At 43.2% G+C, this 25,199-nt stretch overlaps 1 protein-coding gene across 2 annotated transcripts in view; it reads right to left on the bottom strand.

The window, feature by feature from the left end:
• Nucleotides 1–1,479: 1,479 nt before the first annotated feature.
• The window catches only part of LOC143775604 (dual oxidase 1-like), a 325,016-nt gene continuing 301,296 nt past the window's right edge, over nt 1,480–25,199 (bottom strand). For both annotated transcript variants that reach the window (XM_077263942.1, XM_077263940.1), the window contains 2 exons: nt 5,320–5,448; nt 1,480–1,692 (listed from right to left, as the gene is read on the bottom strand). In XM_077263942.1, the coding sequence (XP_077120057.1) occupies nt 1,570–1,692; nt 5,320–5,448 (252 nt within the window). In that variant the 3' untranslated portion in view covers nt 1,480–1,569. The remainder of the gene's footprint in view (nt 1,693–5,319; nt 5,449–25,199) is intronic.

A 25,199-nucleotide genomic window follows, 5' to 3' on the forward strand; every position in this document is an offset into this window, starting at 1 on the left:
ACATACATACACAAAGTAGATCAATAGTCCACTCAATGTGGTGTCATAGGTTATTTTATAAATGACTAGTATTTGTTCACACATAGGTAGTTACAGTTATAAGCAGCAGTGAAAAAGGAAGATTTTCTATCTTAGGACCAGAAAGTCCTGGATGTTACACTCCTTTTAGTGGCTTTGATTATTTTAGTGTTATTGTACCGTATTATATTGCCCTTTCATCCAGAATGTGTGGTGATTTACCTGAGGAAAAGAAAAATAGGAATGTCACACTAGGAAACATGACATCTAACTATAAACTATGAAGCTTAATGTTTTTCTTTTGTGTTTTTTTCTTTTCCGTTGTGCTTTTTTTGCTGTCATTGACATCCTTGAATCAGTGCCTACACAGCTGCAAAAATACACAGTGCCATCTAGTGGGCAGCACTGGCTCTGCTTTTTATTTTGATTTAGGATATAATTACACCCTACCGCTGAATGTCTGCTGAAGAATTAACAAAGAAAGTAATTATACTGAAATGTACCATGTAGTGCCATCAAAGGGCAACAGCAGCAGGCACCGGGATCAGGTTTATGCTATTGCTGTGCCTGTTGAACATTTATTACTTATGTAGATTACGCTGTAGAACTTTTTTAGTCGACTGCATAGGAGTGAATACACATTTGTTTCATCCAAATCTATCTGCTGTATAAATTTAGATATCGATCTGTTTTTTTCAAGGAATATATACAGTTTCCTTATATTTATCAATATTGGTCCCAATGGTTCATATGCCTAGGAAAAGGCCATCAATGTATATACGGGAAAATTTGAATGAAGGCACTTAGAGTTTATCTGGGACTGAAGCATGGATGGCCTTTTCTTATAACGGCTTTCGTGCCCAGAACCTTGTTAAATATTCTCACATTGTCGATAAATCTTGCACCATATTTGCCAAAGCATCCATTAAAGTTGGAAACATTTAGCTCATTCTTAGCTACTCCTCTTCCGCTCTTTCTGTAAAGTTTCCTTTAGCTTACTATCATTTAAATACCATATTTGAAAAAAAACAATGGTTTTGTTAAAAAAGAAAAGAGGATTCCAGATTTGTTCTTCAACCTTGACACTTTGCTGCCATCTAGTGATAAATAATAGTAATCCACTGTGTGATTTCTAAGATTTACTTGTCATTTCAATGAGCCTATTGTGGCATTTGATAGCATGGAACATTGGAGTAAGTCTTACATCCAAGCCCAAACAAAATTGAACAGATTTCATTTTAAGTCGTAACCATCTTGATCTATATTGCCCCCGCTCTTCCAAAATGTTCGCTGTTGATATGTAAAAACAATGCTGTAATATTCACAGTTCAACATGTAGTCTGAAGAGAAAAGTGAAATCTAGATCTATGTCGACAGTAGATGTCAGATTTACAATGGGTCACTGTTCTCTCCTCCCTCAGTTTATCAAGCAAAGAACTTACTCTCACTCACATATAAAGCATTTATCAAAAATTTTATTGAAATCATAGAACATTGTAAAATATCATAGGAATATTTATTTACTAAACAGCATTATTCTTGTAATTAATTCTAGAAATTTTCAAAATGGTGAGTAAAATGGGTCTGGTCCTTCTTGTTATGCATCTGGCATGCTTTTTCAACATTTTTGGTCATTCCTGGAGGTCCACAACTGAAAACTCCAATTTTTTTAACCTTAAAAGGAAAACACAAAATAAACTTTGTATTATTAATTTAATAATGATCACAATAATTACTAAAATTACTGCTTGTGTTGATTTATTAGTTTAGCTCTGAAAAAGTCAACCAAGAACATTATGGTGACTTTAACCCCTTTATAACCTTTGATGTAAGTTTACATCATGGTCAAGAAGGAGTTCATGACCTAAGATGTACTCTTACATCATGGCGATAGTGCAGAGCACAGGAGCAGTGCCCAAGAGATTGATGCCGGAGCTCATCGTAAGTAATAACCAAGACCCTGCTGTCACTGCTAGTAGTAGTGCCTGCACTTACCCAGGGCCATTTAGCCCCCTAAATGCCACAATCATTATTCTGAGAGCCGAATATTTGCCATTACAACCCAAAGTCGTCATAATGACTTCCGGATCTACCATCTACAGTGGCCTTATTAGGCTATGCCAGGACCATGATCTAAGAGTCTTCTGTCAGTATAATACTGACAGGTATAATGGATTACATCAGTGATCAGAGTAATAAAAGTTAAAATCCCAAACAAAAACTAAGTAAAAAAGTAAAAACAAAAAAAAATCTAAAAAATTGTAGCAATACTCAAAAAATAATCAAAAAGTGAAAAATAAATGAGAAAAAATATTACACCAATAAATACACATATTTATACAAAAACAAAAAAGTACACGTTTGGTATCGCCACGTTTGTAACAACCCAAGCCATAAAGCTTTCACACTAGATACTCCCTTCAATGAACACCATAAATTAAATAAAAAACAAGACAAAAAGTGATGCTGAACAGAAAGTGGAATAAAACGCGATCAAAAAGTCAAATGCAAATAAAAATGGTATTGCTGAAAATGTCATCTTGTCCTGCAAAATAACAAGCTGCCATCCGGCTCCATCAGTAGAAAAATGTAGAAGTTATAGCTCTCAGAATAAAGCGATACAAAAACAATTATTTTTCCTAAAAAATAGTTTTGTTGTGTAAGATCTAAAACATAAAAAGATTATATAAGTGTGATATCGCTGTAATCGTACTGACACAAAGAATAAAGTTGACTTATCAATTTCACCACATAGAGAACAGCATAAAAAATCCTGAATTGTTGGTTTTTGCTTATATTGCTGCCCCAAAATAACACTAATAAAAACGTCAACTCGTCCTGCAAAAGGCACGCCGTCAAATGACTCTGTTGGAGAAATATCAAAAAACTATAGCTCTCATAACATGGCTATGCAAAAACTTTTTTATTTAAAGCGTCTTTAATGTGTGATAACAGTGAAACATAAAAAATCTATTTATATCTGGTATCTCTGTAATCGCACCAACCCAAAGTATATGCTCGATTAATCACTTATACCACACAAAAGACAGCATAAAGTAATAAAATCAATTCTTCACCTGCTGTTGATTTGCTCATTCTGCCTCCCAAAGAATGCAGTAAGGCTCAGATCACATTTATCCTGCACTCTGCACTGAGTGATTACACCGAGGGTTCAGTGTAATTCTATCAAATATGTGATTCATACGGAACCATTGTAGAGGCTTATATAGCAAAAGTATTTTTCAAATTAAATTTACTAAATCAATTAATGAAAATCAGACATTGGTTCAATGGAAAAATAATAAACTATAACAAACAAACTAACAAATAACAAACTAATGAAAATGAAGTGGGCAAAAACTATGGTATCTTTAACTTAATATTTCGTTGCACAACCTTTTCAAGCAATCACTACAAGTAAACAATTTCTGTAACTCTCAATAAGAATTATTTCTTTGTCTACAGGTATTTTGGTCCAGTCAAAGTGAGAAATCTAATCCAGTTGTCTCATATTTGAAGTGTGCCTTCTCCAGGCTGCATGTTTTCGCACCTTCCACAGATCTTCAATAGGATTTAGATCAGGGCTCCTTGAAAGTCACTTCAAAATAATCAAATACTTTGCGCTGAGTCATTACCCTGTTAGAGGACCCATGACTAATGGTTAAAACCAAGATTTTTACACTGGCCAACACATTTCACTCCAGAATGCCTTGCTAGGCGTGAGATTTCATTGCACCTGACACAAATTAAAAACACCCTGTGTTATGCAATAAAGCAGCCCAAAAACAAACAAACCTCCACCATGTTTCACAGTAGGTACAACGTTCTTTTCTTTGTATGCTTCACTTTCAAGTTTGTGACCACAATGCTGAGGTGGCTTTCCAAAAAGCTCCAGTTTTGTCTCATATGTCTAATGCACAGTTAACACAGAAGCTTTGTGACTGCAATATGCATTTTAGGCAATTTTCAGTCTCAATATTTTATGGTTTGCTTTCAACAGTGGTTTCTTTCTAAGTTATTTCCGTGAAGACAATTTTGGCCAAGACAGCAACAGATGGTGTGATCAAACAATGATATACGTTGACTTCTGAGTTTACATCTAATATATTTGGAAGATGGTCTGGGCTCTTTTCTTACCATTTATATAATCTATCACTTCAATTTGTCAGCAATTTTTCTTTTGTAGCTACATCCATGGAGGTAAGCTACAGTCCCATAAACCGATGAATAATATATGCAACTGTAGTAACAAGAATATCATGCTCTTTGGACATGGTCTTACAGCCTTTACTTTTTATGTGTTTGTCAATCATTTTCTTTCTCATCTCCTGAGACAACTTTTCTCAGCTTTCTTTGGGTCCATGTTCAGTGTGGTACACACCATGATACCAAACAGCACTGTGACTACTTTGCTCCCTTTGAATAGGAAGACTGAAAGATTACAAATTTGTAGAAACCTGTGGTGCTAATTGCCAGACACACCTTAATGTCCCTACAGTCAAATTATTTTTAATCTTTTCTTAGATTTTCTATAATTTTTATCCAGGTCATTTTCACTAGGTTTTTTTTTTACATTTTCTGTTGAACCACAATTCAAAAGTTATGTCTGATTTTCATTAGTTGATAATCAGTAAATTTAAACCTAATTTTGTTTTAGTAGGTTTCAAGTTATTTCATTTACTATGGCAGGTTTTTCTTATTTAATAGAAGGGTAGTGACAATTGTGTTCACGTTTGTTTCACGTGATGTTTTTATGCAAGGAGACAGTTGAGGGATAAACTGGCCAGTGTAGAAAAATTATGTTGGTACAGGAAGTGAGTACAGGATTTTTTTTTACTCAGGGACATACACAACACCTTATAAAGTATGAGTAAATCCTCAACCTTTAAGAAAACCCAAATAAGGTCATGAACATATCTTAAAACAGTGATCATCTGATCAGAGCTTTTTGTTTCTATATTAATATAACTCCAGCTGGTTCACTGCTCAGAAATTAAACCAGTGAATTAATTAAAACAGTTAAGTATATGCAACAGTTATTAGCTGCCCTTTAATCAGCACAGTAGCAAAAAAAAATATGAGCAATTCTTTATGACCATAATATATTTTATGAAATTACTGGATATTGAGATAAAACAATAATTAGCTATTGTGTTATATTACTTTGATTTTAATATCGCTTATACAATTGTGTCAGTGTTGAAAAGCGAACAGAGTTAATAGCACTAGAGATGACTAAACAGAAATTAATTAGATCCATTTGACTTTCATCCAAATTAATAAAAACACTAAATCACTCACCTCTGGGTGAACTTCCTGCAGAGAAGTGAAAAACAGCTCAAACTGAGGCCGTCCAAAATGAGTGATAGATCGTAAACCTGTGAATAAGCTGCGGTTCAGAACTTTCTGGAAGTGTCTTTCACAAATATACTAAAATAGAAAAGAAAGAGATTATTTATTAAGTTTTGGTCACATTATCAAGTACTAATACAAATATGTAATAGTTCTTCATCTGCTCAATACATCAGTGTAGTTAGTCATGATCCACGCGTTCAGAAGTTGTTTACACCAAATAGCGGTAAAGGGAAGAAATGTTTCTTTGACAAAGGAATGAGTGTGCGCGCCATCTTCAGTAGTATTAAGGCTTTTTCTCACAGACACTCCATCTATATGTTCAATTAGGACATACAGTGACATGCAAAAGTTTTGGCACCCCTTGGTCAAAATTACTGTTATTGTGAACAGTTAAGCAAGTTGAAGATAAAATGATCTTTAAAAGGGCTAAAGTTAAAGGTGACACGTTTCCTTTGTATTTTAGACAAATATGGTATATATATATATATATATATATATATATATATATAGTGTATATATATATATATATATATATATATATATATATATATATATACACACAGTGGGTACGGAAAGTATTCAGACCCCTTTAAATTTTTCAATCTTTGTTTCATTGCAGTCATTTGCTAAATTAAAAAAAGTTCATTTTGTCACATTAATGTACATTCTGCACCCCATCTTGATGGAAAAAAACAGAAATGTAGAAATTTTTGCAAATTTAATAAAAAAGAAAAGCTGAAATATCAAATATCACATAGTCATAAGTATTCAGACCCTTTACTCAGACACTCATATTTAAGTCACATGCTGTCCATTTCCTTGTGATCCTCCTTGAGATGGTTCTACTCCTTGATTGGAGTCCAACTGTGTTTAATTAAGGCACGCACCTGTCTATATAAGACCTCACAGCTCACAGTGCATGTCAGACCAAATGAGAGTCAGTCATGAGGTTGAAGGAACTGGCAAAGGAGCTCAGAGATAGAATTGTGACAATACACAGATCTGGCCAAGTTTACAAAATAATTTCTGTAGTATTCAAGGCTCCTAAGAGCACAGTGGCCTCCATAATCCTTAAATGGAAGAAGTTTGGGACCACCAGAAGTCTTCCTAGACCTGGCTGTCCATCCAAACTTAGCAATCGTGGGAGAAGAGCCTTGGTGAGAGAGTTAACCCCAAGATCACTGTGGCTGAGCTCCAGAGATGCAGTAGGGAGATGGGAGAAAGTTCCAGAAAGTCAACTTTCTGAAAACAGTATCCTGAAAAATAAAATACATCACAGCAGTAATAACGCCCCTTAATTAGCCCCTACAGTATTAATGTCTTACATCCTGGCACCTTCCTGTAATAATATTCCCCATCCTGCCCCATGTGGCTCATTCCTTACCTCATGTGTCTCTATCCTGCTCCCATATGTCCTCCAATCATGACCTCATGTGTCTCTATTTTGCTCCATATGTCCTCCCATCCTGGCCCCATATATGTCCTCCCATCCTGGCCCCATATGTCTCTACCCTGCCTCATCATATGTCTCCATTTATCCCCTCCATATGTCTCCATCTTGCCCCCTGATATGTCTCTATCCTACCCACTCTGTTGTGAATTTGGATTCTGGGCTCCCCCGGTGGCCGCTTGTGGAATTGGACTTGTCATCCTCTTTCCTGTTTCACCTGGTTCCATCAGTAGTGGGTGTCGCTATTTAAGCTCATTTCTCTGGTGGTTTCTTGCCGGTCAACAATGTTATCTGATGCCTCTCAGTGCTTGTTCCTGCTTCTAGACAACTACTAGTTAAGTTGGACTTTTGTCCATGTTTTGTTTTGCCTATTTGTTCCAGTTCACAGCTGAAGTTTTGTTACTGTGTCTGGAAAGCTCTCGTTGATCAGGGATTGCTACTCTGACGTTATGAGTTAATGCCAGAGTTTAAGGTAATCTCTGGATGGTGTTTTGTTAGTGTTTTTCTGCTGACCATGAAAGTATACTATCTGTCTTCTGCTATCTAGTAAGCGGACCTCAAATTTGCTAAGACTATTTTCCTGCTGCGTTTGTAGTTTCATCTGAACTCACCGTCATTATATGTGGGGGGCTACTGTCTTCTTTGGAATATTTCTCTAGAGGTGAGCCAGGTCTTATATTTCCCTCTGCTAGCTATTTAGGTCTTAGGCCAGAGCTGGGCATCTAGCGATAAATAGGAAATGCTACCTGGCTATTTCTAGTTGCGCGGCAGGCTTAGTTCATGGTCAGTATAGTTCCATCTTCCGAGAGCTTGTCCCTCTATAGGCTTGCTATGATCTCTGCCTGCAGAGATCATGACAGTTTGACCGGCCCATAAAGTGTTAAAGACCCAGGTTGAGAAAGGAGAGTTATAAGAAGTCTGCTGGAATTTTTTTTTTTTTTTTTTTTCCTCCAGTCTGCCTTGCTGCAGTCTTTTTTCTCTCTCTCCTCCTAATCTCTGTATGCTCTGTGTGCACCTGACAATAATGGATCTCCAGAGTGTAACTGCGGGTTTGAATAATCTCATCACGAAAGTACAAAATTTACAAGATTTTGTGGTACATGCTCCGGTATCTGAGCCGAGAATTCCTTTGCCGGAGTTCTTCACAGGGAATAGAGCTAGCTTCCAGAATTTCCGAAATAATTGTAAGCTTTATTTGTCCCTGAAGTCTCGTTCAGCTGGAGACCCTGCTCAGCAGGTTAGGATTGTGATTTCCTTGCTCAGGGGTGACCCTCAAGATTGGGCCTTCTCATTGCCAGCAGGGGATCCTGCGTTACGCGATGTGGATGCGTTTTTTCTGGCCTTGGGCTTGCTTTATGAGGAACCTCATTTGGAACTTCAGGCAGAAAAAACTTTGATGGCACTATCTCAGGGGCAAGACGAAGCTGAAGTTTTCTGCCAAAAATTCCGTAAATGGTCTGTGCTTACTCAGTGGAATGAGTGCGCCTTGGCGGCAACTTTCAGAGAAGGTCTCTCTGATGCCGTTAAGGATGTTATGGTGGGGTTCCCTTTGCCTGCAGGTCTGAATGAGTCCATGACAATGGCTATTCAGATTGATAGGCGTCTGCGGGAGCGCAAACCGGTGCACCATCTGGCGGTGTCTATGGAAAAGACGCCAGAAAGTATGCAGTGTGATAGAATTCTGTCCAGGAGCGAGCGACAGAATTTTAGACGGAAGAATGGATTGTGTTTCTATTGTGGGGATTCTACTCATGTTATATCAGCATGCTCTAGGCGTACAAAGAAGCTTGATAAGTCTGTTTCCATTGGCACCATTCAGTCTAAGTTTATTTTGTCTGTAACCCTGATTTGCTCTTTGTCATCCATTGCCACGGACGCCTATGTTGACTCTGGCGCCGCTCTGAGTCTTATGGATTGGTCCTTTGCCAATCGTTGTGGTTTTAATTTAGAGCCTTTGGAGACTCTTATTCCTCTGAAGGGGATTGACTCCACCCCATTGGCTAATAATAAACCACAATACTGGACACAAGTAACCATGCTTATCAATCCGGATCACCAGGAGATTATTCGTTTCCTGGTGCTGTATAATTTACATGACGATTTGGTACTGGGATTGCCATGGTTGCAGTCTCACAACCCAGTCTTGGACTGGAGAGCAATGTCTGTGTTGAGCTGGGGATGTAAGGGTATTCATGGGGACGTACCTTTGGTTTCTATTTCGTCGTCCATTCCCTCTGAAGTCCCTGAGTTCCTCTCTGATTATCAAGACGTCTTTGACGAACCCAAGCTTGGGTCGTTACCTCCGCACCGTGAGTGCGATTGTGCCATAGATTTGATACCGGGTTGTAAATATCCAAAGGGTCGTTTGTTTAATTTGTCTGTGCCGGAACATGCTGCTATGCGGGAATATATAAAGGAGTCTTTGGAAAAGGGACATATTCGTCCATCTTCTTCTCCCTTGGGAGCTGGGTTTTTCTTTGTCTCAAAAAAAGACGGCTCTTTGAGACCATGTATTGATTATCGGCTTCTGAATAAGATCACTGTTAAGTATCAATACCCATTGCCATTGCTTACGGATTTGTTTGCTCGTATAGAGGGTGCTAAGTGGTTCTCTAAAATTGATCTTCGTGGGGCGTATAATTTGGTGCGGATCAGGCAGGGGGATGAGTGGAAGACCGCATTTAATACGCCCGAGGGCCACTTTGAGTATTTGGTCATGCCTTTTGGTCTTTCTAATGCCCCTTCAGTTTTTCAGTCTTTTATGCATGATATTTTCCGCGATTTTCTGGATAAATTTATGATAATATATCTGGATGATATTCTGATTTTTTCTGATGACTGGGACTCTCATGTCCAGCAGGTCAGGAGAGTTTTTCAGGTTCTGCGGTCTAATTCTTTATGTGTGAAGGGGTCTAAGTGCGTTTTTGGGGTCCAGAAAATTTCCTTTTTGGGGTATATTTTTTCTCCCTCTTCCATTGAGATGGATCCCGTCAAGGTGCAAGCTATTTGTGACTGGACTCAGCCCTCCTCTCTTAAGGGTCTTCAGAGATTTTTGGGCTTTGCCAACTTTTACCGCCGATTTATTGCTGGTTTTTCGGATGTCGTTAAACCACTGACTGATTTGACCAGACAAGGCGCTGATGTTGCTAATTGGTCCCCTCATGCTGTAGAGGCCTTTCAGGAGCTTAAGCGCCGTTTTGCCTCTGCCCCTGTGTTGCGTCAGCCTGATGTGAATCTGCCTTTTCAGGTTGAGGTTGACGCTTCGGAGATCGGAGCTGGGGCAGTGTTGTCGCAGAAAGGTTCCGACTGCTCCGTCATTAGGCCTTGTGCCTTCTTTTCTCGCAAATTTTCGCCCGCAGAGCGGAATTATGATGTTGGGAATCGGGAGCTTTTGGCCATGAAGTGGGCGTTTGAGGAGTGGCGCCATTGGCTCGAGGGGGCTAGGCATCAGGTGGTGGTATTGACTGACCACAAAAATTTGATTTATCTTGAGACTGCCAGACGCCTGAATCCTAGACAGGCGCGCTGGTCTTTATTTTTTTCTCGCTTTAATTTTGTGGTGTCATACCTACCGGGTTCTAAGAATGTTAAGGCAGATGCCCTTTCTAGGAGTTTTGACCCGGACTCTCCTGGTAATTCTGAACCCACAGGTATCCTTAGGGAGGGAGTAATTTTGTCGGCTGTTTCTCCTGATCTGCGGCGGTCCTTGCAAGAGTTTCAGGCGGATAGACCGGATCGTTGTCCGCCTGATAGACTGTTTGTTCCGGATGATTGGACCAGCAGAGTCATCTCTGAGGTACATTCTTCTGCATTGGCAGGTCATCCCGGAATTTTTGGTACCAGGGATTTGGTGGCAAGATCCTTCTGGTGGCCTTCTCTGTCACGAGATGTGCGAGTCTTTGTGCAGTCATGTGACGTTTGTGCTCGGGCCAAGTCTTGTAGTTCTCGGGCTAGCGGACTGCTGTTGCCCTTGCCTATTCCTAAGAGGCCTTGGACACACATCTCGATGGATTTTATTTCAGATCTGCCTGTTTCCCAGAAGATGTCTGTCATCTGGGTGGTCTGTGACCGTTTCTCTAAAATGGTCCATTTGGTTCCTCTGCCCAAGTTGCCTTCTTCTTCTGAGTTGGTTCCTCTGTTTTTTCAGAATGTTGTCCGATTGCACGGTATTCCTGAGAATATTGTTTCTGACAGAGGTACCCAATTTGTGTCTAGATTTTGGCGGGCATTCTGTGCTAGGATGGGCATAGATTTGTCTTTTTCATCTGCTTTTCACCCTCAGACTAATGGCCAGACCGAGCGGACTAATCAGACCCTTGAGACATATCTGAGGTGTTTTGTCTCTGCTGACCAGGATGATTGGGTTGCTTTTTTGCCATTGGCAGAGTTCGCCCTCAATAATCGGGCCAGTTCTTCCACCTTGGTGTCCCCGTTTTTCTGTAATTCGGGGTTTCACCCTCGATTTTCCTCCGGTCAGGTGGAATCCTCGGATTGTCCTGGAGTGGATGCGGTGGTGGAGAGATTGCATCACATCTGGGGGCAGGTTATGGACAATTTGAAGTTGTCCCAGGAGAAGACTCAGCGTTTTGCCAACCGTCATCGTCGTGTTGGTTCTCGGCTTTGTGTTGGAGATTTAGTGTGGTTGTCTTCTCGTTTTGTCCCTATGAGGGTCTCTTCTCCTAAGTTTAAACCTCGGTTCATCGGCCCTTATAGAATATTGGAGATTCTTAATCCTGTTTCTTTCCGTTTGGACCTCCCTGCGTCCTTTTCCATTCATAACGTTTTTCATCGGTCGTTATTGCGCAGGTATGAGGTACCTGTTGTACCTTCAGTTGAGCCTCCTGCTCCGGTGTTGGTTGAGGGTGAGTTGGAGTACGTTGTTGAGAAAATTTTGGACTCTCGTGTTTCCAGACGGAAACTCCAGTATCTGGTCAACTGGAAGGGTTACGGCCAGGAGGATAATTCTTGGGTCAATGCATCTGATGTTCATGCTTCTGATCTTGTTCGTGCCTTCCATAGGGCTCATCCTGGTCGCCCTGGTGGATCTGGTGAGGGTTCGGTGCCCCCTCCTTGAGGGGGGGGTACTGTTGTGAATTTGGATTCTGGGCTCCCCCGGTGGCCGCTTGTGGAATTGGACTTGTCATCCTCTTTCCTGTTTCACCTGGTTCCATCAGTAGTGGGTGTCGCTATTTAAGCTCATTTCTCTGGTGGTTTCTTGCCGGTCAACAATGTTATCTGATGCCTCTCAGTGCTTGTTCCTGCTTCTAGACAACTACTAGTTAAGTTGGACTTTTGTCCATGTTTTGTTTTGCCTATTTGTTCCAGTTCACAGCTGAAGTTTTGTTACTGTGTCTGGAAAGCTCTCGTTGATCAGGGATTGCTACTCTGACGTTATGAGTTAATGCCAGAGTTTAAGGTAATCTCTGGATGGTGTTTTGTTAGTGTTTTTCTGCTGACCATGAAAGTATACTATCTGTCTTCTGCTATCTAGTAAGCGGACCTCAAATTTGCTAAGACTATTTTCCTGCTGCGTTTGTAGTTTCATCTGAACTCACCGTCATTATATGTGGGGGGCTACTGTCTTCTTTGGAATATTTCTCTAGAGGTGAGCCAGGTCTTATATTTCCCTCTGCTAGCTATTTAGGTCTTAGGCCAGAGCTGGGCATCTAGCGATAAATAGGAAATGCTACCTGGCTATTTCTAGTTGCGCGGCAGGCTTAGTTCATGGTCAGTATAGTTCCATCTTCCGAGAGCTTGTCCCTCTATAGGCTTGCTATGATCTCTGCCTGCAGAGATCATGACACCACTCCATATGTCACCATCCTGCCCCCTCATATGTCTCCATCCTGCCCCATATGTTTCCATCATGCCCCCTCATATTGTGGATTTAAGTTAAAAAATAAAGAAAAGTTGCTCCTTACCTGGTCATGGTCCAGTGTTGTTCTCTTCCTGAATCATTTGAGGTGTGGATGCTCCAATACATGACAGTGAAGTCATAAGCTAGTGACATGTGCACCAATATCAGCTTCAGCTGCTGGCCTCTGATTGGCTGGCTACTCCTATTGCAGTGCAGGAAGCAAGTCCTGCACAGTAATAGATTGCAACTGATTGTGCGTCCAAAGGCGCACTTTCAAATACTGAGCAAATGGACGAAACCTGACCTTGGGGCCTCGTGAGAAAGGAGGCACAGAGCAGGCCCCCTCCTCACCGGGCCCCATATGACAGTTTGAGCAGTAATTCCTTGATGATGACCCTGGGCACAGGGGAGCATTTGATGGATAGACGGAAGAATGGATTCAATGAAATTTCATCAAATTCTTAATTTGTAAATAAGTTGAAAAGAGGATGGCTTCTTCAAATGGATAATGATCCTAAATACAAATCAAAATCCACATTAAACCACCTCAAAATATGCAAGCTGAAGGGTTCTCAATGGTCTTCATAGTCCCCTGATCGAAACATCATTGAAAATCTGTGACTAGACCTCAAAATAGCAATGCATGCAAGACGACTCAGGAATCTCACAGAACTTGAAGAATTTTCAAAGAAAGAATGGATTAATATTCCTCAAACAAGAATTGAAAGACTCTTAACTGGCTACAAAAAGCATTTACAAGAAGTGATACTTGAAAAAAGTCAGTGCTATCATCAGACACGACCTTGTCTGGTAGTAGGTTCAGCGGCAAGAGCGACAGATCTGTCTGGTCTGTTATTTCTTTCAATTACTCTGCTGCAGTGTGCAGTTTGTCTCCTAGACAAATTAGCTTCATCAGAACCTGTTGTTGCTTTGCTAAGGCAGTGATGCAGAGCCTCCAGCTTCTGGCTAAGGTGGACGACATGCTCAGATATAACACATCAAAAATGGAGGATTAGGAGGAACAGGAGGTGTTGTAGGAACTGGTGAACTGGTATAGGAGGTGAAAGAAACACTGATTGAAGTAGGGCCAGCATTCATCTGCATTGGCAGCACATGTGCCATGCCAGGGTGAGGCTCAGCCCCGGCCTCTACAATGTTCACCCAATGTGCTTCTACACATGTCAGTTGTTAAGTGAACAATCTCCAGTAAGTGCATTGGTAAGCGCATGGGTGATGTTCTTGGACACATGCTTGTAAAAGGCGGGGACACAACACCGGGAGAATTAGTGACGGCTGGGAGCTAGTACCGAGGAAAGACTGGGGTCATGATTCAGCAGAAATCCTCCATGTCAACAAGCCTAAATGGTAACATTTCCATGGCAAACAGCCTGGAAATGTACACATTTAGTGTTTGCGCCTGTGGGTGGGTGCCTGAAATGCTGTTAAGGAACAAGTATTTGAAAGTGCATAATGATGGTGCCTCTGAAAGTGCAAGGATGGTTGCAATCTGGGATACATCTATGCTAGTGTCATGGACATGGATTTGGCAAGCAGCTAGCACAGGGGGAGAGGCAGTGGTGTCACCCGCCGACACCAATTGTGGATCCAGCCATTAGGCCCGAAAAGTCGGGTGCTTAGATGACATATGCCTAATCATGCTGGTGGTGGTTAAACTCTTAGTGGTCAGGCCACTGCTGATATTGGCATGGTACAGGTTGAAAATGACCATTTGCTTTGTCTCAAAACTCTCTTTAAAAAAGTACCAGACTGACACCTAACTCTTTTGGTGGAGAAACTGACAAATAAACGGAGCTATGCAGAACAGTCTTCTCCCTCTGGTCACTCCACTGCCTCTTCCTGCCTGTTTCAGTGCTGCCGATCCCTCCCCATCAGCAATGCTGGCCTCGTTTTGCATGCCTGTTTCCCAAGTTGGGTCCGTGACTTCATCATCCACCACCTTGTCTTCCACTTCTGCACCCTGGTCCTCTTGACTCAGTGACTTAACAACAATTTGACTTACTGGCAACTATGTCTCATCATCATCTACTTCCTTAGACAAAATTTGATATTCTCCACCGTCATCTTCTTGTGACTGTGGCTGCTCGAAGTTTTGTGCATCACTAATCAGCATGTCCTCCTGTCACTCTTGAAACATGCAGGGTGAGATGCAACAATTAAGAAATAGCAATGTAAAGTGCTCCTTTGAATGTCCTAGTGTGGGAACACTGGTCTCCTGGGACTGAACATGGTGGGAGCAAGGAGGATCAGGGTGAGTATAAAGTGATCTAGACTCTTGCTTGGTGAGACTGGACCGTGTGGAAGACTGAGTGGCTCTGAAAAGTATGCTGAAAGCATCCAACCACACTGGTGTGGCTTCAAAAGTGATGTTCAATCCCTCCTCCAAAGGGGGACAGGAAGCTTTATGTCGTGGATGGACATGTTGCTTGTGCTCCAGTAACATGCATCTGCGTCCACCATCATCAGCACTCTCATTTCCCATCCCTTAACACACGCCAAACGCATTTTCTAATCCCTAGTTCTTTAGAAACCAAGTTGTCTTAATTAAAACTTTTTTTTTTTATTGGGCCATCTGTAGCAGGTCTAGCGGTTTTTAAAAATGTAAAACCACCGTACTTTCACACAAAGCACATTAAATTGTATGGATGACAATATCCAATTTTTAGAACAAAAAATATGATCATCAGTAGCAGCTACAGTACAGACCAAAAGTTTTGACACACCTTCTCATTTAAAGATTTTTCTGTATTTACATGACTATGAAAATTGTACATTCACACTGAAGGCATCAAAACTATGAATTAACACATGTGGAATTATATACTTAACAAAAAAGTGTGAAACAACTGAAATTATGTCTTATATTCTAGGTTCTTCAAAGTAGCCACCTTTTGCTTTGATGTCTGCTTTGCACACTCTTGGCATTCTCTTGATGAGCTTAAAGAGGTAGTCACCGGAAATGGTCTTCCAACAATCTTGAAGGAGTTCCCAGAGATGCTTAGCACTTGTTGGCCCTTTAGTCATCACTCTGCTGTCCAGCTCACCACAAATCATCTCGATTTGGTTCAGGGGCTGGTGACTGTGGAGGCCAGGTCATCTGGCGTAGCACCCCATCACTCTCCTTCTTGGTCAAAGAGCCCTTACACAGACTGGAGGTGTGTTTGGGGTCATTGTCCTGTTGAAAAATTAATGATGGTCCAACTAAACGCAAACCGGATGGAATAGCATGCCGCTGCAGTGGTAGCCATGCTGGTTCAGTATGCCTTCAATTTTGAATAAATTCCCAACAGTGTCACCAGCAAAGCACCCCCACACCATCACACCTCCTACTCCATGCTTCACGGTGGGAACCAGGCTTGTAGAGTCCATCCGTTCACCTTTTCAGCGTCGCACAAAGACACGGTGGTTGGAACCAAAGATCTCAAATTTGGACTCATCAGACCAAAGCACAGATTTCCACTGGTCTAATGTCCATTCCTTGTGTTCTTTAGCCCAAACAAGTCTCTTCTGCTTGTTGCCTGTCCTTAGCAGTGGTTTTCTAGCAGATATTTTACCATGAAGGCCTGCTGCACAAAGTCTCCTCTTAACAGTTGTTGTAGAGATGTGTCTGCTGCTAGAACTCTGTATGGCATTGACCTGGTCTCTAACCTAATCTGCTGTTAACCTGTGATTTCTGAGGCTGGTGACTCAGATAAACTTATCCTCAGAAGCAGAGGTGACTCTTGGTCGTCCTTTCCTGGGGCGGTCCTCATATGAGCCAGTTTCTTTGTAGCGCTTGATGGTTTTTGCCACTGCACTTGGGGACACTTTCAAAGTTTTCCCAATTTTTTGGACTGACTGACCTTCATTTCTTAAAGTAATGATGGCTGCTCGTTTTTCTTTACTTAGCTGCTTTTTTCTTGCCATAATACAAATTCTAACAGTCTATTCAGTAGGACTATCAGCTGTGTATCCACCAGATTTCTGCACAACACAACAGATGGTCCCAACCCAATTTATAAGGCAAGAAATCCCACTTATTAAACCTGACAGGGCACACCTGTGAATTGAAAACCATTCCCGGTGACTACCTCTTGAAGCTCATCAAGAGAATGCCAAGAGTGAGTGCCACTGTGTCCTGGTCGTCGCAGTGATGTCATTATCCTTTCAGGGGAAGAAGTGATGTCATGTCTGAAGGCAATGAAAGACAACCACATTCAGGTATCACACACATGCAGGGGACTCTGGATTTGCCTTCAGACCGACCGGACTCTGCCTGCCCTGTCATCTGGCGCTCCGGGCTGAGGATACTGAAGTCTTCAGTAAACAAGGTAAAAGACTGCAAACCCATCTCCTCATTCTTTACTGCACCTTTCCCATGTATAATCTCTTTTACTGGACACCCCTGAGGGCCACGGGCCGGGTCAGCCACCGTGACATCCCCTGAACCGAAGGACCCGGTGCCGAGTACCCCATTGCCCTACGCTGGGGTGATCCATGTGCAAAGCAGCTATCAAAGCAAAATGTGGCTACTTTGAAGAACCTAGAATATAAGACATATTTTCAGTTCTTTTACACTTTTATTGTTAAGTTTATAATTCCACATGTGTCCCCATTGCCCTACTCTGGGGGTGATCCATTTTTGGCGTCACGAACAGGATCTACTTAAGCCTGCAAAGCATGTTGTGTGCACCTAAAAGGCCTTTTAGACTGTTGTTGAGATTTGCCACCAAAATCCACCATTTCCGCGCCGAGGGGAGGAGCCATACCTTCGTGGGCAGAGCCGGCCGAATAAAGCGGGATGCAGGAAGGTGCCGTGCTGCTGCCTGGAAAGCCGGAAGTGAAGACGTTGTGAAGCAGAGCCGCAAGAAAAGATGCTGCAAAGTGCCGATTCTGGAGAGGAGCCCCGACTTCTACCAGGTTAGCCGAGGGGAGGAAAGGCCATGTGTTATGATCCTGGTGGCAAGGATCGCAAACTGACCTGCTAAGTAACAGAAATCCTTAGGACAAGCTCTGGGGATGTGGGAGCTATACTGACCGCAACCCTGATTCTATCAATACACACTATAGGCAGCCGTGGAGCGTTACCTAAAATCCTAGACGCCTCGTCACAGCCTGAGAAACTAGCTATCCCTAGAGAGAAAGCAAAGCCTCACTTGCCTCAGAGAAATACCCCAAAGTTTTAGACAGCCCCGCACAAATAATAACGGTGAGTTAAGGGGAAAACACAAACGTAGAAATAAAAACAGGTTTTTAGCAAATGAGGCCCGCTAACACTAAATAGTAGAAGACAGCAAGGGATCTGTGCGGTCAGTATAAAATGCTATCAAAAATAATCCACGCAGAGATTACAAGAACCCCCACACCGACTCACGATGTGAGGGGCGCAACTCTGCACCCCAGAACTTCCAGCAAGCGAGAATATTACATATAAGCAAGCTGGACAGAACTCATCATATACAGAGAAACATTTTCAAGGAAATAATGAGCAAACATGAACTAGCAAGACTTAGCTTCTCAGGAGGAGACAGGTCACAAGGAAAATCCAGAGAGATCAGAACCAGTACTGAATACAACGACAGCAGGCAAAAAGTGAAGGTCCAGGTGGAGTTAAATAGAGGCCAGACTAGCAGAAAACGAGGCAGCTGGATTCCAGCTACAGACCCGCAGTAAGAACTAAAGGTCACCAGAGGGAGCCCAAGAACAGAACTCACACAATACCACTCATGACCACAGGAGGGAGCCCGAGAACGGAATTCACAACAGTACCCACCCTTGAGGAGGGGTCACCGAACCCTCACCAGAGCCCCCAGGCCGATCCGGACGAGCCAGATGACAGGCACGAACCAAATCAGCCGCATGGACATCAGAGGCGACAACCCAGGAATTATCCTCCTGACCATAGCCCTTCCACTTAACCAAGTACTGAAGCCTCCGTCTCGAAATATGAGAATCCAAGATCTTCTCCACCACATACTCCAATTCTCCCTCAACCAACACCGGAGCAGGAGGATCAACAGAAGGAACCACAGGCACCACATACCTCCGCAATAATGACCTATGGAACACATTATGAATGGCAAACGATGCTGGGAGGTCCAAACGAAATGACACATGGTTAAGGATTTCTAAAATCTTATAAGGACCGATGAAACGAGGCTTGAACTTAGGAGAGGAAACCTTCATAGGAACGAAATGAGAAGACAGCCATACCAAATCCCCCACACGAAGTCGGGGACCCACACAGCGACGGCGGTTAGCAAAGTGCTGAGCCTTCTCTTGTGACGTCAAATTGTCCACTACGTGGTTCCTAATCTGTTGCAACCTATCCACCACAGAATCCACCCCAGGACAGTCCGAAGGCTCAACCTAACCTGAGGAAAAACGAGGATGAAAACCAGAATTGCAAAAAAAAGGTGAAACCAAAGTAGCAGAACTAGCCCGATTATTGAGGGCGAACTCAGCCAATGGCAAAAAGGACACCCAATCATCCTGATCAGCCGAAACAAAACATCTCAGATAAGTCTCCAAGGTCTGATTAGTTCGTTCAGTTTGGCCATTCGTCTGAGGATGGAAGGCCGACGAAAACGACAAATCAATGCCCATCTTAGCACAAAAGGACCGCCAAATTCTGGACACAAACTGGGTACCTCTGTCAGACGCAAATGTTCTCCGGAATCCCATGCAAACGAACCACATTCTGAAAAAACAGCGGCACCAAATCGGAGGAGGAAGGCAGCTTAGGCAAGGGCACCAAATGGACCATTTTAGAAAAACGATCACAAACCACCCAGATGACAGACATCCTCTGAGAGACTGGAAGATCCGAAATAAAATCCATGGAAATATGCGTCCAAGGCCTCTTTGGGACAGGCAAAGGCAAAAGCAAACCACTGGCACGAGAACAGCAAGGCTTGGCCCGAGCACAAATCCCACAGGACTGCACAAAGGAACGCACATCCCGCGACAAGGACGGCCACCAAAAGGACCTAGCCACCAAATCCCTGGTACCAAAAATTCCAGGGTGACCCGCCAACACCGAAGAATGAACCTCGGAAATAACTCTACTGGTCCATCTATCCGGGACAAACAGTCTCTCCGGTGGACAACGGTCAGGTTTATTGGCTTGAAATTCCTGCAGCACCCGCCACAAATAAGGGGAGATGGCAGACAGAATCACCCCCTCTCTGAGGATACCAGCCGGTTCAGAAACTCCCGGAGAGTCAGGCACAAAACTCCTAGAAAAGGCATCAGCCTTCACGTTCTTTGAACCCAGAAGGTATGAAACCACGAAATTGAAATGGGAGAAAAACAGCGACCATCGAGCCTGTCTAGGATTTAACCGTTTGGCAGACTCGAGATAAGTCAAATTCTTGTGATCAGTCAAGACCACCACACGATGCTTGGCTCCCTCAAGCCAATGTCGCCACTCCTCAAATGCCCACTTCATTACCAACAACTCCCGATTACCAACATCATAATTCCGCTCGGCAGGCGAAAACTTTCTTGAAAAGAAAGCACATGGCCTCATCATAGAGCCATCAGAGTTTTTCTGCGACAAGACAGCCCCTGCTCCTATCTCAGAGGCATCAACCTCGACCTGGAAAGGGAGAGAGACATCCGGCTGACGCAAGACAGGAGCCAAAGAAAAATGATGTTTCAGCTCCTGAAAGGCCTCCACGGCCGCAGGAGACCAATTGGTCACATCAGAACCCTTCTTGGTCAAATCCGTCAAAGGCTTAACCACACTAGAGAAATTAGTGATGAAGCGACGGTAAAAATTAGCAAAGCCCAAGAACTTCTGAAGACTCTTCACTGATGTAGGTTGAGTCCAGTCATAAATAGCCTGGACCTTAACTGGATCCATATTAATAGTGGAAGGAGAAAAAATAAAGCCCAAAAAGGAAACCTTCTGGACTCCGAAGAGACATTTAGAGCCCTTCACAAATAAGGCATTGGCACGCAGGACCGGAAATACCATCCTGACCTGCTTCACATGGGATTCTGTTGTGAACTCTGTTTTTAGGCTCCCTCTTGTGGTCACAAGTGGTACTGTGTGAGTGCTATCTTTGGGCTCCCTCTGGTGGCTCTTTTTGTCATTCTGCAGGTCTGTGGCTGGGATCAGCTGTCTCGTTATCTGCTAGTTGGTTTCCTATTTAGCTCACCTGGACTTTCAGTTGTTGCCTGCTGTCGATGTATTCAGTGCTACTTTGATCTCTCCTGACTACCTTCGTTATCAGTCTCTCCAAGAGAAGCTAAGTTTCTGTTTGTTCATTTTTTGATCATCAGTGTTCAATATGTTTCTTGGTTTATTATCTGTCCTTGTCCAGCTTTCTAATATGTGATTTCCTTGCTTGCTGGTAGCTCTAGAGGGCTGAGTTTCTCCCCTCACACCGTTAGTTGGTGTGGGGGTTCTTGAATTCTCAGTGTGGATATTTTGTATAGGGTTCTCTACTGACCGCACAGTTTCCTATCTGTCTTCTGCTATCTAGTACTAGCAGGCCTCATTTGCTGAATCTGTTTTCATTTCTACGTTTGTATTTTCCCCTTACCTCACCGTTATTATTTGTTGGGGGCTTTCTATATCTTTGGGGTTATTTCTCTGAGGCAAGTGAGGTCTTACTTTCTATCTCTAGGGGTAGCTAGTTTCTCAGGCTGCGTCGTGACATCTAGGAATTCAGGCACGTTCACCGGCTACCTTTAGTGTGTTTGGTTAGAATCAGGATTGCGGTCAGTCCAGTTACCACCTCCCTAGAGCTCGTTCTATGTTCAGTTACTTAGCTCATCAGTTCTGTGATCCTCAGCCACTAAGGATCATAACAGGATTCCCAATCGTCAGAAAATACCAAAATATCATCCAGGTACACAATCATAAATCTATCCAGATACTCTCGGAAGATGTCGTGCATGAAGGACTGAAACACGGAAGGTGCATTAGAGAGCCCAAAAGGCATCACCAAGTACTCAAAATGGCCTTCGGGCGTATTAAATGCCGTTTTCCATTCATCGCCCTGTTTTATACGCACAAGATTATACGCTCCTCGAAGATCTATCTTGGTGAACCAACTAGCCCCCTTAATCCGAGCAAACAGATCAGACAGCAATGGCAAAGGATACTGAAATTTGACCGTGATGTTATTTAGAAGGCGATAATCTATACAAGGTCTCAGAGAACCATCCTTCTTGGCCACAAAAAAGAACCCCGCACCCAAAGGGGACGAGGACGGGCGAATATGCCCCTTCTCCAGAGACTCCTTTATATAACTCCGCATAGCGGTATGTTCTGGTACAGATAAATTGAAAAGTCGTCCCTTAGGGAACTTACTACCAGGAATCAAATTTATAGCACAATCACAATCCCTATTAGGGGGTAGGACACTGGATTTGGGCTCATCAAATACATCCTGGTAGTCCGACAGAAATTCAGGGACTTCAGAAGGAGTAGAAGCAGCAATTGACACCAAAGGAGCATCGCCATGGATCCCCTGGCAACCCCAACTTGACACAGACATTGCTTTCCAATCCAGGACTGGATTATGAGCCTGCAGCCATGGCAGACCCAACACGACAACGTCATGCAAATTATGTAACACAAGAAAACGAATCACCTCCTGATGTGCAGGAGTCATGCACATAGTCACTTGAGTCCAGTACTGAGGCTTATTCTTGGCCAATGGCGTAGCATCAATTCCCTTTAGTGGAATAGGAAATTGCAAAGGCTCCAAGATAAAACCACAGCGCCTGGCAAATGACAAATCCATCAAGTTCAGGGCAGCACCTGAATCCACAAAAGCCATAACTGAGTAGGATGACAGGGAGCAAATCAAAGTAACAGACAAAATGAATTTGGGCTGTACAGTACCAATGGTGACAGATTTAGTGAACCTATTTGTGCGCTTAGAACAATCAGAGATAACATGAGTAGAATCACCACAGTAAAAGCACAACCCATTCTGACGTCTGTGATTCTGCCGTTCAATTCTGGTCAGAATCCTGTCACATTGCATAGACTCAGGCTTCCGCTCAGAAAATACCGCCAGATGGTGCACAGGTTTGCGCTCCCGCAAACGCCGATCAATCTGAATGGCCAACGACATAGACTTATTCAGACCCGCAGGTGTGGGGAACCCCACCATAACATCCTTAACGGCTTCAGAAAGACCTTTTCTGAAAATTGCTGCCAGGGCACACTCATTCCACTGAGTGAGCACAGACCATTTCCTAAACTTCTGACAGTAAACCTCTGCTTCATCCAGACCCTGAGAGAGAGCCAGCAAAACCTTTTCTGCCTGGTCTATTAGATTAGGTTCCTCATAAAGCAATCCAAGCGCCAGAAAAAACGCATCCACATTTAGTAATGCAGGATCTCCTGGCGGCAGAGAGAATGCCCAATCTTGAGGGTCACCACGTAACAAAGAAATAATAATTTTAACTTGCTGAACAGGGTCACCAGAGGAACGAGGTCTCAGAGAAAGGAATAATTTGCAATTATTTTTGAAATTCAAAAACCTAGATCTATCTCCAGAGAATAACTCAGGAATTGGTATTTTAGGCTCTGACATTGGACTGTGAACTACATAATCCTGGATATCTTGTACCCTTGCAGTGAGATGATCCAGACTAGAGGACAGACTCTGAATGTCCATGTCTGCAGCTGAATTCTGAACCACCCAGAGATTAAGGGGAGGAGAGAGGCTAGACACACTGCAGAGAAAAAAAAAATGAACTCAGGATCTCTCTTATCCCTCTTTTGCGATGCATTAACTCTTTATGACCTGCTGTACTGTTATGATCCTGGTGGCAAGAATCGCAAACTGACCTGCTAAGTAACAGAAATCCTTAGGACAAGCTCTGGGGATGTGGGAGCTATACTGACCGCAACCCTGATTCTATCAATACACACTATAGGCAGCCGTGGAGCGTTACCTAAAATCCTAGACGCCTCGTCACAGCCTGAGAAACTAGCTATCCCTAGAGAGAAAGCAAAGCCTCACTTGCCTCAGAGAAATGCCCCAAAGTTTTAGACAGCCCCCCACAAATAATAACGGTGAGTTAAGGGGAAAACACAAACGTAGAAATGAAAACAGGTTTTTAGCAAATGAGGCCCGCTAACACTAAATAGTAGAAGACAGCAAGGGATCTGTGCGGTCAGTATAAAATGCTATAAAAAATAATCCACACAGAGATTACAAGAACGCCCACACCGACTCACGATGTGAGGGGCGCAACTCTGCACCCCAGAACTTCCAGCAAGCGAGAATATTACATATAAGCAAGCTGGACAGAACTCATCATATACAGAGAAACATTTTCAAGGAAATAATGAGCAAACATGAGCTAGCAAGACTTAGCTTCTCAGGAGGAGACAGGTCACAAGGAAAATCCAGAGAGATCAGAACCAGTACTGAATACAACGACAGCAGGCAAAAAGTGAAGGTCCAGATGGAGTTAAATAGAGGCCAGACTAGCAGAAAACGAGGCAGCTGGATTCCAGCTACAGACCCGCAGTAAGCACTAAAGGCCACCAGAGGGAGCCCAAGAACAGAACTCACACAATACCACTCATGACCACAGGAGGGAGCCCGAGAACAGAATTCACAACAGCCATGTCTGACCCGGGAGGGGAAGTAGCGGCAGGTGCAGCTGCAGACCTAGAAGCGCCCGCAGGCCTAGCGATATCCCCATACCCCGCGATAGGTGCAGCCACAGACCTTGTACCACCGCTGGGTCCTGCAGAGCTCGCTGCTTCCATCAGCCAGCCGGTCACCGCCGTGACTACTGCTGCCATTATACCTTTCCCCACGCCGTACAAACCTGGAGCAGCCTGGTTCCCGCGATACTCTGGAGAATTGCAAATGTTAACTGACTTTAAAGAGAGAATTTGCAGCCTGCTTGAGTTTTATCCCCTGACAAAGCCTCAGAAAGTTCATATGATAATGGGCCAACTGTTTCGAGCGGCTCTGAGAGAGGTGAAATCCTGGCCAGCTGTGGATAAAGGGACTGTGCAGCAGGACTTTGCAAAGCTTAAAACCACTTTTGACACCCGCACCCCTACAGAAATCAAATTGAAGTTTTATGGGTGCAAACACAGAGCGGAGGATATCCTATGGGACTATGCCCTTAATCTCCAGAAGGCACTGCAGGCAATCAAGCAGGTTGATCCTAACGGCATGCAGGATGAAGATAAGCTCTTAAAAGAGCGGTTCATTGAGGGACTCCTGTGCAATAACCAAAGGGCTCAACTGCACCTCCTGGCCATGTAGAGTCCCGATTTGGCCTTTGCACAATTTAAAGATAAGGCCATCCAGGTGCTACAGGAGCAACAGCTCAGCCGTGCAGTACCCCCTAGACGTCAAGCCCTCACGTACCACTAGGAGGTGGCGCCAGATCCCCAAGTTTCTGCTGAGGCCGATGCTCAGGTCCTTGAAGATGATTCCCCTGCAGGATTACACCTCCAGCTGCAGGAGCTGACCAAGAACATGGCTGCATTAGCTCGGACCATGCAGTCCCTACAGGAGGCCC

Source organism: Ranitomeya variabilis, chromosome 5 (genome assembly GCF_051348905.1).
Source record: "Ranitomeya variabilis isolate aRanVar5 chromosome 5, aRanVar5.hap1, whole genome shotgun sequence".
NCBI lineage: Eukaryota > Metazoa > Chordata > Amphibia > Anura > Dendrobatidae > Ranitomeya > Ranitomeya variabilis.